General features: G+C 43.4%; 1 protein-coding gene across 4 annotated transcripts in view; it reads right to left on the bottom strand.

Annotated features, from left to right (window-relative positions):
* NF1 (neurofibromin 1) overlaps positions 1 to 12,907 on the bottom strand; it is a 197,765-nt gene that overhangs the window by 5,234 nt on the left and 179,624 nt on the right. For 3 of the 4 annotated variants that reach the window (XM_007420379.4, XM_025164948.2, XM_088152398.1), the window contains one exon: positions 10,841 to 11,057. In XM_007420379.4, coding sequence (XP_007420441.2) covers positions 10,841 to 11,057 — 217 coding nt within the window. Of the gene's footprint in view, positions 1 to 3,701; positions 3,754 to 10,840; positions 11,058 to 12,907 lie in introns of all 4 variants that reach the window. The other variant, XM_088152397.1, reaches the window with a different exon arrangement.

Genomic DNA, 12,907 nt, shown 5'->3' with positions numbered 1-12,907 from the left:
AACAAGAACAACTCTTATTCCATGGATTTACTCTTTGTAAATTCTGAATGAGCTTCAGAGGCCACCCTACTTATGGAGATCCAACTCAAATGACCAGAAACTGTTTTCAGTGGAAGCTGAGGGAACTCAAGCATTAAAGCTCTGTAGAGCTCCCAGGTGGAATCTTTCTTCTTAATGTTTCCACCACTCAGGAGACTGAGAGCATCTCTGTCGTGTCAACACTGATGACAAGGGAAGCCACAGAATACAAAATGCAAGCCTGCAGGTTTTCGGGGTGAGAGCTAAGGGTTGAAATGGTGACTCCAGCCCTTCCCACCAAAAAGTGTTTCAAATGTAAAATAAAGAGTGACCATCTAGTCCCCATCCGTTCTGAGATTCACAAAGAGGACGCAAACCCCCACTTCTGGACTGCACTTTGCCTGAACTCCTGCAAACCCCATGTTCTCTGTCCCCCACTGCTTCAGCATAAATTAAGGGTGTGAACTGATTTTGCCAAAAGGATATTTAAATTGCATCTCTTTCTGAAAAGAGAGTATTTCTGAGATTTTAAATCAAATTAATGGGAGTGAGTGAGAAAGGGCTTGGAGAGGAAGAGAGAAATGGGTCAGAAAATGAGAAAAAGGAGGAAGATGGAAACAGAAGTACAAATGCTTCTATGAGACTATGTAGGACAACATTCATGAGGGAGGAAATGAGAGAGAATAGAAAGAATTCAAAGGACTTAAGTATTCTCTAAAGAAGGAAGAATGAAGTATTGACAGCTTTTGAGAACAGGATTTTTTAAAAAGTCAACTAAGGGGTTAAGACAAAACATGTATGCAGATATGGAAAAAAACAGAATTATTTCCTTCTTTCTCATGTCACTTTAGAACTGGGGACCATGCAAATGTAATCTGTTTAAGAAGATATGAAGCAGATAGGAGAATGTTCCAAGTACAATTCAGTGTCTCCTGGGGTACAGCCATTTAGTATCTATCTAAAGCCCAAATTTCACAAACCGGTGGAACCATCTCCAATCCCCAGTGCTGATACCTTGTCTTGGGAGCACTGTGGAACAAGGATGGGTGGTCTAACAGAGAGGGAGAGGGAGGTATGGCAATGCTCAAGAAGGAACTCATCATTCAGTCCCATCCTAGAGTTAAAATCACCTGCTATAATCATTTTCGAATTTAGGAACTGACCTATCAGTTTGGAAAGCCAGATCTTGAAGGTGTACAACTGCTTTGAGAAATGTGGGGGGAGATGTACACTGATTACAGGTGAGACTTATAGGGTCAATTTTTAAATCAATGGCTAATGCTAAAGGAACACAGATCAGCTATGGCAAGACCAATATATTGAAACATCCAAGATGGTCATGAAATATTTAGTTGTAGCAAAGGGCATCAGGAACTGGGGAGGTTGCTTTATAATTAGCTTAAGTCTGAGACACAGTTTTTCTATTTACTATCATAATCCTTAATCTCTATGTAGGAAATTATACCTATGCAGCCATGATGATCTCCACTAGTTTGTTGGGGTTGACTCACCTGGGGGGCTGCTGGATAATGGGGAGAGCCAACATTATCTCAATTTGCCTACCCTCCTGCTCCAGAGCCACTGTGATCCCCTCTCAAAGTCTAATATGGAAAGAGGAAGCCTATCAAGACAGGGGTCCACAGCTGGAGGTGCAGTGGCCTTTCATCAGCATGGCAAACAATACTGGGCCTTATCCCTCAGGAAAAAACAGGTTCCAATAGAAGAAAATATATGTAGCTCAGGGTTGAATTGTGGAGTTCTTGGTGCTCTCTGAGCTTGGTTGTTTGCTTGCAGACATTTCATTCCCCGACTAGTGCACTGAGGAGGTTACCTAGTTGGGTAATGATATGTCTGCAAGCAAACAACCAAGCTCAGAGAGCACCAAGAATTCTACCAAAGAAACAGGTTCCAGATTGAGTCAAGCAGAACTGAGGCTCTAAAGCTTCTCGGATGGACTTCAACCACTACTGAAGCAACATAGTTCATGCTGTGCTCAGTGCTGGCAAAGTTCTCCTATTAGCCCGAGCTTCTTAGAAAGGCAAGGATTGGAGTTAGCATTGTGACTGAACAATGACTGAGCTCCAAGATTCACCATATTTCCACCTTGCCTTACTCCAGCCCCCAAAGTAGAGAGATTAGCATGCTTAGTATGCATGAAGGACTCTAAATAGAATTAGCAGAGCAGAATCAGTCTTTCCTAGAGACAAAAGCATGACTGACTGGTACTCTGTAACATTAATTCCAAACTAATGTCCTGCCCCAGATATAGAGAAATGGGGGAATAAAGGGGAGATTGAGTTGTCAAGATATAGCATGGAGTTCTTGCAGAATGTGCAAGAATGAACAGCTCTTACACCTTGGTCAGCTACCCGAGGCTTCAGTCTGATTAGTATGCCCTGCAGCAGGAAAAGAAATATGTACGCACTATATCCTGGAAAGATTTTTTGGCAGCAATTGTGTTATTTGTCACTCTTCTGCATGTAAATGAAACCTGCCCAGAGGCAAAGTTTTTACTGATGATGGTCTAAAAATCTCAGAGAAATGCAGGGCAGATATTGGGGTTAAAAAACAAAGCAATTCTTACTAAACCGAGGCTCTATGAACTCCTCTCAGCGGAGACATGTCCCTGAGTGAATTAAGCTTCCTCCCCAGCATTGTTCTCCGGAGAGATTTCAACGATTTGAGTGGCTACAAGTAGGCAAGGCATATTTGTGGGATGGGGAGATGATCCGATAACTAATTTTCCCCCACTAGGTGTGCTGAACTACCTCTCTCATAATCCCCAGGGCCATTCTGACTCAGAACTATGGAAGGTGCGCTCCAATACTCCTGGAATGTCCCAGATCCAATAACGGGTTGGATCTGGACCACTGGTATAAGAGAGATCCAACCAACTTCATCCTCTTAAGCAACAAGATTTTGAGAGCAATACCCACAGAATAGGGTAACCAATGCTAGCAGACAGGCAAGAAAAACAGTGAAGAATACATCTATTAATAGTGGTGACCCACAGGAGCCAAAGGGAACTTCTCTTTGTCTGCCTCCAAATACCAGTTCCTGCAGAGCAAGGTTGGGCCCTTCTGGGAAACAGTCTGCAGGACTCAGCAGGGCTCCTTGTCTCTTTCAGGCCTCATCCCGGGTTCTCACTGGGACTGGATTTCATTTGTTTATTATTCTTTGACTGTATTAATGACACCATTTGCTGGAGGCCAAGAAACTAGCCCAGATTCACCTCTCAATCTATAGCTCAGAGGGACACCAACTTTTTTGGGGTGAAGGCTGCACGCGGCACTCCAGGGAGGCACCCCCAAAAGTAGGACAGGCCAAGGCAGAAACTAAATTTGATGTAAACTTAAGTAACGTTAAAATCACCTAAATACTAAGTATGTGTTCTCTCCCTGTGTATTTAATCATTACTTTGTGCTGTCACATTTGAATCTGCAATTCATCCTTCTGCTCCTGAATACGTGCTGCCTCCCCCACATGGGAGGGAGAGACCTGCCTCCCCCTTTGCCAAGGAGGGCTGATATTTTCTGACCAGCAGTGTTACACACAAAAAAATTCCTTTTGTTTTCCAAAAGCAATAGCTCGTGCAAGTAGAGTGGAAAACATAGAGGTGGGGGTGGGGGGAGAGGGAGAGAGAGAAAGAGAAAGAGAGAGAGAGAGAGAGAGAGAATGTGTACCTGGACGAGGAAGGTTGGATGAAAACGGCTGATTTAGAGCAAGGCAGAGACGCTTCACAGACACAGGATGAGAGAGAAAAGATGAGCGATCAACCATCGTGATTGGGGGAAAGACACAAAACATTTACTGGACAGGGATAATGTGTACATCTCTCTACCCTGCCCAGTATCCTTCCCCTGCCCAACTCAAGCCACCTTCCTTATTTCTACACAAACCAGACATACAGAAAGCCCCGAACAAGTTTTTGCTTGAATGGTGCGCTTTTCAAGACAAGATCATTAGAGAAGGCATGAGCTCCAGTCCCAGTGCCTGTTTCAATGCAGAAGGAAGAACCGAGCAAAACCACTCGGAGGGACCCTGCTAATCTCCTGGGTCCCCCTGGTTTATTTTTAGCCAAGAAGAATTAATCGTTCTGGAACTATTCTACCTTGTGTTGAGGTTCCTGATAGAAGAAGCCCTAACTCGTGATTCTGCATTCAGGACCTTCTCTGTGGTGGCACCCAAATTATGCAATAACTTCCCCCAAGTTGCTATCAAAAAGACAGCAGATTTGCTTTTTTGTTGCCTGCCAATAATGCTGCTAATGATTATTTCTGTGGGCATTTGTGGGTGTTTTAATGTATCTGACCTATGCTCTGTTAAAAATAAAAGAGAACTCCCTTAATTTGGGGTGATTAAACTCTGCTGTGATTATCCTGCAGAGTAAAGGGGGGGGTACGTGGTTTTAGTTAAAGAACATCTGTATGAAAGACGCCACAAAACAGAATGCATTTCTGACTGGGGAGGAGGATGGGAGAAATATACAGGGTGTTCTAAAAGTCAGGCCCCATAAACAATTATATAAATTATATTAAATGTCTGAATTGCTTGCCATTTTCTTCCAAACCTTTCCTTGCTTGTTTGAAGAATGACCTTTGAAGATTCCTAAGCACAGTACCGTTTTCTCTGGGAAAAAAAAATAAAATTAATAAAATATATTGTGATTGACCTATGGAGCCTGACTTTTGGTAGACCCTGTATAAAGTCTCCCCGTTAGGCTGGATTGTAAGCAGCAGAACCCTCTTAAAGGCACCTTCAGAATAATCAGAATTGAAAAGTATGTTTGTCAATATGGTAGTTAGAAGAGTTCAATCTCAAAGAATTTTGAAGAGCTATGCCTCAAACTGACAAATGATTGCTTTTTTTCTTTGATCATCCTTCACGTTGTTAAATTCAGCTATCCTTGAGAAACTGCAGAATGCTTTTCTTTAGGAATGGTTTTTCTCCCCATGTAAAAGCTTTTAGACACAGCTTTTCTTGCTCAATTCCAGGCAAAAGATGAAATTTCCTACCTGGTGATACCCCATGAGGTTAGATATGTAATGAGGTGCCCCTGAACTTCTCTCTCAATTGTGTTCGAAGGTGGGATCAGCTTTATGTGGTTCAAGCCTATTTGTGCTAGAGCCTAGACAGCTATGAATTTAAAAATATTGGATTTCTGATGTGATCTAGTTCCCCATACAAGAACAGTTGGAAACACTGTAAAAAAAATAAAAATAAAAATCCATTTCTTTCCTTGCCAGAACTCTCAAGAATTGGTCAACATTCATAGGAATAAAACAGAAATATGGTTATTTGCTGCCATTTAAGCTATGGCAAGAGCACAGACAGGAAAGGAACTTCACATTCTCATGGAAAATGTGAGCATTATACCACAGCATGCGTGTGGCTAGCCTGTGGCAGAATTGAAAGATGGCCAATGCCATTAATGCAGGACAGCGGTTGCCATGTTCAAGGCTAACTGTGGGCCAGTCACTCTGAATCAGACCAACCTACCTTACAGGGTTGTTATGGGGGAAAAAAACCAGAGAAGTGCTATAGATATGGCTATACATTCCTGCAGAAAAAGGGAGATGAAAAATCTAAAATAAATTATTTAATGGGGCACACACACACACACACACACACGTGTGTGTAATAACAGGTCCATGTATTTTTAGCATGATTTTGCTCCTGACTATCCCCCAACCCTCCAAACACACACAATTCTGAGCCCTTTCCATGCTGATATTACTATATCCTCCCCAGATCCCCTGCAGTCCTCAGAAATAGCAAAAAAGAAAAAGCGGATGCTGCCCGCTCTCCTTAGAGCTGAAGAACAGAGAAGATCCATCTATCCTCTTTCTTTATGAGTGTATCAGTGCACAATCAGGAAAGATAAACATGGTGCGTTTTATGAAGCTCATCCGCATTAATAATTTTTCCTTTGAGGAATGCTTAAGGATCAGCAGCCTGGAAAAAGCTGGCTACTGGAGACCCCTGGACCAAGCCCTGCTCCCCCTCTTCCCACTCCCAAATAAGACTGAATCGCATTCCTGCAGCATCAGTAGCTGCCCTCTTAACTGAAATGCTGCTTCCTGCTTCTCTTAAGGGGATCTGAAACTTCTGGTTTCCAGCTGGAGAACATCGCATGGAATTGTTGAAAGAGACCTTAGAGGTCTTCTAGTCCAGCTCCCTGATCACCCAACCTCTGTTTGAAGCCCTCCAGTGCAAGAGAACCCATCACTTCATGTGACAGCCTATTCCACTGGCTAACAGCTCATGTAGTTAAGATGTTCCTCCTGTATCAAAGCCTAAACTGCCTTCCTTGTAGTTCTAATGACTGGTTCGAGTCCTGTCCTCCAGGCAATACAGAATAACTACACTCCCTCTTCTATGTGACAACCCTTCAGATATTTGAAGCCTGCTATCGTATCTCCTCTCAATCATCTCTTCTGCTAGCTAAACACATCAAGAACTTTTCATGGTTCCTTGGAGGGCTTGTAGATCATGAAAGAGAAATACAGAAGCCTATTATATAACATTTCCTGGTGCCAAGAGATGGCTTTCAAAAATGCCACAGTTTGCGATCCACAGAATGGCCCAGGAAATTACTTCTTTTGTGCAAAATATTTTTGACTTTCAGCTGGTAACCAATTAATCAAAGTGCAAAGCTAAGACAAAATGGCCATCTTATTTCTCCATTCAGAAAATGGGACCCTTGCCAGAGATGTGAAAACTCAGCTTGCTTTTACTGTAGTTGGTTATACATGATGTGCCACTATCCTGTGTGAAAGGGAGAGTTAAAGAAAGTTCCTTTTTGATATCTCTAGTCTAAAGCAGTGTGTGCTCTTGGAACTCTCAAAGAAACCTCTATTAGATGAGTTAGACACTATTGCATGTTCTCCAAAAACTTCCAGAAGTTCCAAAAAGTAGTCCTAACTCCTTCTATGATTGGGGCAAGCCCGTTTGGACAAGTCAAGAGACTTGCCCAGTGTCTTTGACTAAAAGTTCTCCCTCTGCTCCTGATGTAACTTTAGGAAATTTAGATTAGAACAGCCACCAATACCTGGTCCTCTCCCCTCTCAGTTGCAGCTCTGAACTTGCCTCTGACTGGCCGCTATTGCTTCAAACATTCACTTTGGGGATCAGTCAAAGATCTGGCAAATTCCTGCTTTCTCAATTTTTCTTTTTCAGGGAAAACCTGCTGCCCTCAGCCACACAAGAGCAATTATATAGAAACTAACACATAGCAACAAAAGGGAGGGAGGGTTGAAAACCAATTTCTGTATTTTTCAAGCTTTCCTTTACAGTAATCCATGAATGATTTCAGGTAATGGACAAATATATTTTACATGGAGTGGGAGAGAAATCAAGCAGCCACTTTTCACATTACAGCCTAAAGAATGAATATGAAGGGGCTTAACTACTTCTGTATAGGCTGTGTTCATACAACATGACTAACAAGTCAGGTTCACACATGCCTATCCAGGTCAACTAGCAGTTACATTCACCAAATGTATTAAGCTTGGTTAGTACTAACCTTGGTGAAGTTCTTGTAACTTAGATTCAGGTACTTAACTTAACCAGGTCCTACCTTTCTGTCCAAAGGCAGGACAGAAAAGGTTAAATAAAGGGTTAAAATAAAAAATAACCTCAATGCCGGAGGCTGAAAGGGACTGGATAGGGTGAAAGAAGCTAGCAGGACAGAAACATCTTAGTTCCAATCCAGTTCCAGTGACAGCTCTGGATGGGATCATGCTCACTCTGAAGCAGTGGATTTGTGACAGGTGATTCTCCTGGACTCACCACTCCTGCTACAGCCATAAGAAAAGGCTGGTGCGCCAGCTGCAGCCCTCCCTGGGCCAGGAAGCCCTAGCAAGGAAGACCTTGTTAACCACACATTTAGTGTTTCTGTATGTGCTCTATATGGGGCTACCTTTGAAGACGACCCAGAAGCTACAGATGGTACAGACCGCAGGGCCAAGTTGCTAGTAGAGGAGATGTGCTATTGCAGCATAGCACTAGTACTTCAACTGCCGCACCATTACTGTGGGCTTTCAAGCCCAGCTGAAAGTGCTGGTTTTAGCCCTCTGAAGCCCTACATGCATGACTCCATGTTATCTTAGGGACTGTCTCCTCCAAATTGATTTTGCTAGCTCTATGGAGGAGATGCTTAAGGTTACGACCCCTTGAGAGGTGAGGGGGATGTGGACATGAAAGCGGGCCTTCATTATGACGGCCTGGACACTCTGGAACCCTGGCCCCCTCGCTACTGGTCTTCCACGAGGCAATGAAAACAATTTTGCTTACGCTGAACTTCTGTTCTACAGGCGTTTTATTTGTAGGATAGAATTTGGGGAATAGCTTTTGCATGATGTTTTCCTGGATTTTACGGTATTTTATGCTTGTAATTATTTTTATTTATTTATTTAAAATGTTTATATGGCCGTCCATCTTGTGAGACATGACTCTGGGTGGCTAACAGCAACAATGAAAACACAACAATAAAACAAGAAAAAACTGGCACCCAGCCAACAACATATATCCAACTATACAGTCCCCTGGGCTCCAACCTTGCTATCTCAGTTCCTGGGGGAAAAGCCAGCGCTTACCGGCTTTCTAGGAAGCTAAGAAGTTGAGAGCCTGTTGGATCCCAGGGGAAGGGTGTTCCACAGGACAGGAGCTGCTACGGAAAAGTCATGTGTCCTAGGTCCCACTAGATGGTAGCATTTGAGGGAAGGGACCCGGAGCGTGCCCACTCCATCCGATCTAGTGGGATGGACAGAAGCCCTCAGGGAGAGGTGGTCCCGCAGATAACCTGGCACAGCGCCATGCTGGGCTTTAAAGATAATAACCTTTAAAGGCACTCAGTGTCACGTGAGCTGCTGCATTCTGGGCCAGCTGTAATTTCTGGGTGGTCTTCAAGGGCAGCCCATGCAGAGCACCTTGCAATAGTCCAACTGGGAAGTGACCAAGGTGTGAGTGACTCTGAGCAAGGCCTTTCGGTCCAGGAATTGGCACAACTGGCACACCAGATGTATCTGTGCAAAGATCCCCCTAGCCACGGCAGTCACCTTCTCCTCAAGCAGAAGCCATGAGTCCAGGAGGACCCCCAGACTGCGCACCAGCTCTGACCGGGGAAGTGCTACCCCACTGAGAGTTAAAGATAACGTATCACTAGACCTGGGGAGGGGGGCAAAACCCCAAAGCCACTCCGTCTTGCTAGGGTTGACCTGAAGCCGGTTCCTCTCCATTCAGACCATCACAGCCTCCGGGCCCTGGGCCTGCACCAAAACAGCATCACCTGCCCGGCTAGGGGTGGAGATGTATACCTGGTTATCATTTGTATACTGATGATATCGCACCCTGTGCTGTCAGATGACCTCACCCAGTGCAGATGTTAAAAAGGAGCAGTGAGAGACCAGAGCCCTAAGGCACCCAACTCGTAGGGGGCTGGACCTCCCCCCTTCCACCAACATGGACCAGTACTGACCACAGAGGAAGGAGAAACAGAACAAAACAGTGCCTCTCACTCTCAACCTCCAAAGCTGGTCCAGAAGGATACCACGGAATCTTGAGATGGGGCAGCATATCAATAAAGAGTAAATAAGTAATCAATTAACTTTTTTGCAGGCTGCTGGACATAGATGAAGGGTAGATAAGCCCTGCAAAATGGGGCGACTCTGGGCACTTCAATTCCATGGATAACTCCCTCCCCTTTTTATTCTTCTGAGCGGTATGGTCTGTATTGAAAGGAGGTGAGATTTTGAATGGGGATAGCTAAGCCTTCTTCTCACTCTGTATTTTTTTTTTTTTTAAGATCTCTCCCTTAAATTGAGGAGGAAGTCATGCCCATCATAAAGATAACTGGCATATTTTCCAAAATAGCTGATGCTTGGCAAACTGAGGCAATGTGAATCACAGGTATGGACTTACCTGAGCATAGCAGGTGAACCTGTTAAACAGGTTGTGTGAACTTGGTCAGCAGGGCAAACCAAGATTTGCCTCTGCCTAATGTGTGAACCCAAGTTTGCTCTTTAAAAAGAAAACACGAAACAAGACACGCAGAAGATGCGTCCCCCCACAATCCTGGTAATTAGTTAAGAATCAGAGCCAAATCATGCATTTGTACAGCACTACTCACAGTGTCTTGATTGCTATTTTATGAATGGGGGGAAACAAGATTTTTCTCTGTGCTTTACCCAAAGTAAGTCAGAGTTAAGATCTCAAGTCAAGCTCAGATCCACTACAGTCCAATTTGCACCACTTCACTGGATACAATTGCACTGCAAGGCTTGTTTTGGATGGTCAAAGGCATGAGTTAAGAATAAGTCCCCGATTTGTTTCAGGCAAGAATATTATATTTTGAAAGTAAAAATAATCTGTGACTCTGTACATGTGCAACCAGCTGATCTCTCCCCCCCAACTATAACAACAGCCTACTAGAAGGGGGAAAGAAGAAGACTATTGTGGGGAACACCATCAGTTCTAATGCTCTGGCGATGCTTGTATTCACCCGGAAATGAATGCTGATCCTGTTTGCTGCGGCTAAGCACTTTCTATTCTCTGCATGGGGATTTGAGCGGACCCAAGGAATCAGTGGAGACTGCAAAGACCCAAGATTGGATCCTGGCTGTACCACTGACTAAATATATTAGTTGATCCCTCGATCTGAGCTGATGGGTCTCCTTAAACATGTAGGAGTGTCAAGTCTATTGAAGATGAGACCTTCTGGTGTAATGGGGAGAGAAAGAGTCCAACACCCAGACAAGGAAGATGGCACAAAGCAGAATTGGAATGGGATGGCCTCAGATTTAGAAATGGATGGCAAACTGACCTGGGGAATGCTGGGAAGTTGCGAGTGAGGTCATGGAATTAGAGAGGTTCAGGTTTGCAGTAATGCTGAGCTGACTCTGCACTGCAGGAGGGTAAGGAGATGTTGGGGTTAGAAGGGACTCTTCACTGATCTCCTCATCCATTCCAGGCAAGTAGGTGTCGATCAAGGCATCAAGGAACTTCACAATCAGCTCGGCATAGTCAGGTATTTGACTTTGCTAGAAAGAATTGAAAAAAGAATCAATTCCCTATTTCTAACCAATTGTTTTTCCCCTAATCTTAATCAACAGACCCCACACTCCCCCAAAGGTCTTCTCCAGCTGGGACAACTCCTTTCACCCCTTGTCAATGTCAAAGGCCTCCAGATACAAGGCCACATCTCCTCCATCTAAAAGAGCAAATGGTCAGCCCGGAACTGCATGCTCTGAATCAAGCTCTCTGAAAAAAGCCACCTGGATTATATATGCTTCATGTACATAATTATTTGACTTTTTCATATAATGGAAAGGAAGCAACATTCAGGTACTTTTTACAAATTTCTGATGGTACTTAGACTGCCTATGTCAGCTTTTTAGGCTACCAAGGCTTCATGAATGATAAAATATATAACTGGACTTATATAGGTTATAATGGACAGAACACCTCAGTTATATTTTTTTAATAGGAATATGATTACCTAGCACCATCCATTTCTGAAATCAGGCTTCTAGGTTTCTACCAACTCAAAGTCAAGTTGAGGTTACATCCAACTAATATCACCTTGGTAGCAAAACAATTGCTAATGTAGCATGATAAGCTAATGCAAAATTGCTCAATTGGTGGTTCTCAACTCAGATTTGCTTCACTACTCAGTAATTCTAGATGGCTGCTGAGGACAGCCCTCTGGAGGAAGTGGTGCTTCAGCTGAGGCTAGATAAATGTCATCTGGCATGACAAGGGGCCAAGAAAAGGAAAAGGAAAGAAAAGAGGGACCTGGCATTATAGATGGAGAATGAGAACCAGCAATAGACAAGGCAAAGTGGTAGCAGAAAGGACTGGACTTATATGCAGAACAGACTGGCTAGTGGTGCTTGTAGCATCAATCTTGGCTTAGTTTCTTGACCCATCTGGAGCCTCTTGGTCCACAAGCACTTATTACACTGGAACTATTTAGAGAGAAAGGGCACAGCTGTCCTTACCAGGATAGTTCTGGGACTGACTTTAGAAAATAGAGGGCTTCCAGCATATGAAAATTCAATAAAATTCTATGAGAATTCTATAACATGTAGCTCCATCGAATCCTAGAATTGTGAAGCTGGAAGGGACAAGGATCATCTAGACCAACCCTCTGCACCATACAGGAAAACCAATTAAACCATCCTTGACAGCTGGCTGTCTAGTTCTTATCCAGAGATAGAGAATGCACAACCTTCTTAGACAGTCTGTTCCAATGTTGTACAGAAAATATTGTACATCAGGAAATGTGTCCTTCTACTGTATTTAAATGAAGTCTATGTAGCTCCAACGTATTCCCATGATTTCCGCAACTAGAATAAAATTCTTCCACCTGCACCTCCACCTTGAATCTGATTCTTTTACAAATTCCATGAAATATGGTACTCCAGAGAATGAGGAAGGTAACAGATCATGAAACATTTATTTCCCCCTCATGGCACTGTGAGAATAAAACTGTAGCACACAGCCAAAGGAAAACAGAGTTATCTATGCTGGAAAAGTCTTCCTATAGTGATGTTTTGAAAACAGCTGAGGCTAAGAGACTTCCTACAGATAGCATATGTGCTCAGAAGTTCACCAAAGTAAACTGCTGTAGTTTACGATCTGGCATTCACCTTAATGGTCCATAAGAACATTCTTTCATAGAAGTGGCCTCTACCTTTGAAATAATGGATGTCAAATGTGCAATGTCACAGGCTTTACAGTGCTGGCTGTGCGTGAATAATGAATCTTAGAGAATGGAAAAAAGTGGGGTTCCCACAAGTGTCAGATTTACTACTTCCTGCTTCCCAAAGTAGAATAAATTATCTCTTGTACATATGCTTCCTCATGTCCATTCACTTTTTCAGTATAG

Source organism: Python bivittatus, unplaced genomic scaffold (genome assembly GCF_059951505.1).
Source record: "Python bivittatus isolate LINGU-HERP-01145 unplaced genomic scaffold, Pbiv_v1 ctg000690_np1212, whole genome shotgun sequence".
In the NCBI taxonomy this organism is placed as follows: Eukaryota; Metazoa; Chordata; class Lepidosauria; order Squamata; family Pythonidae; genus Python; species Python bivittatus.
The sequence above is the reverse complement of the archived record's forward strand: the minus strand, read 5'-3'. Positions and strand labels throughout refer to the sequence as shown.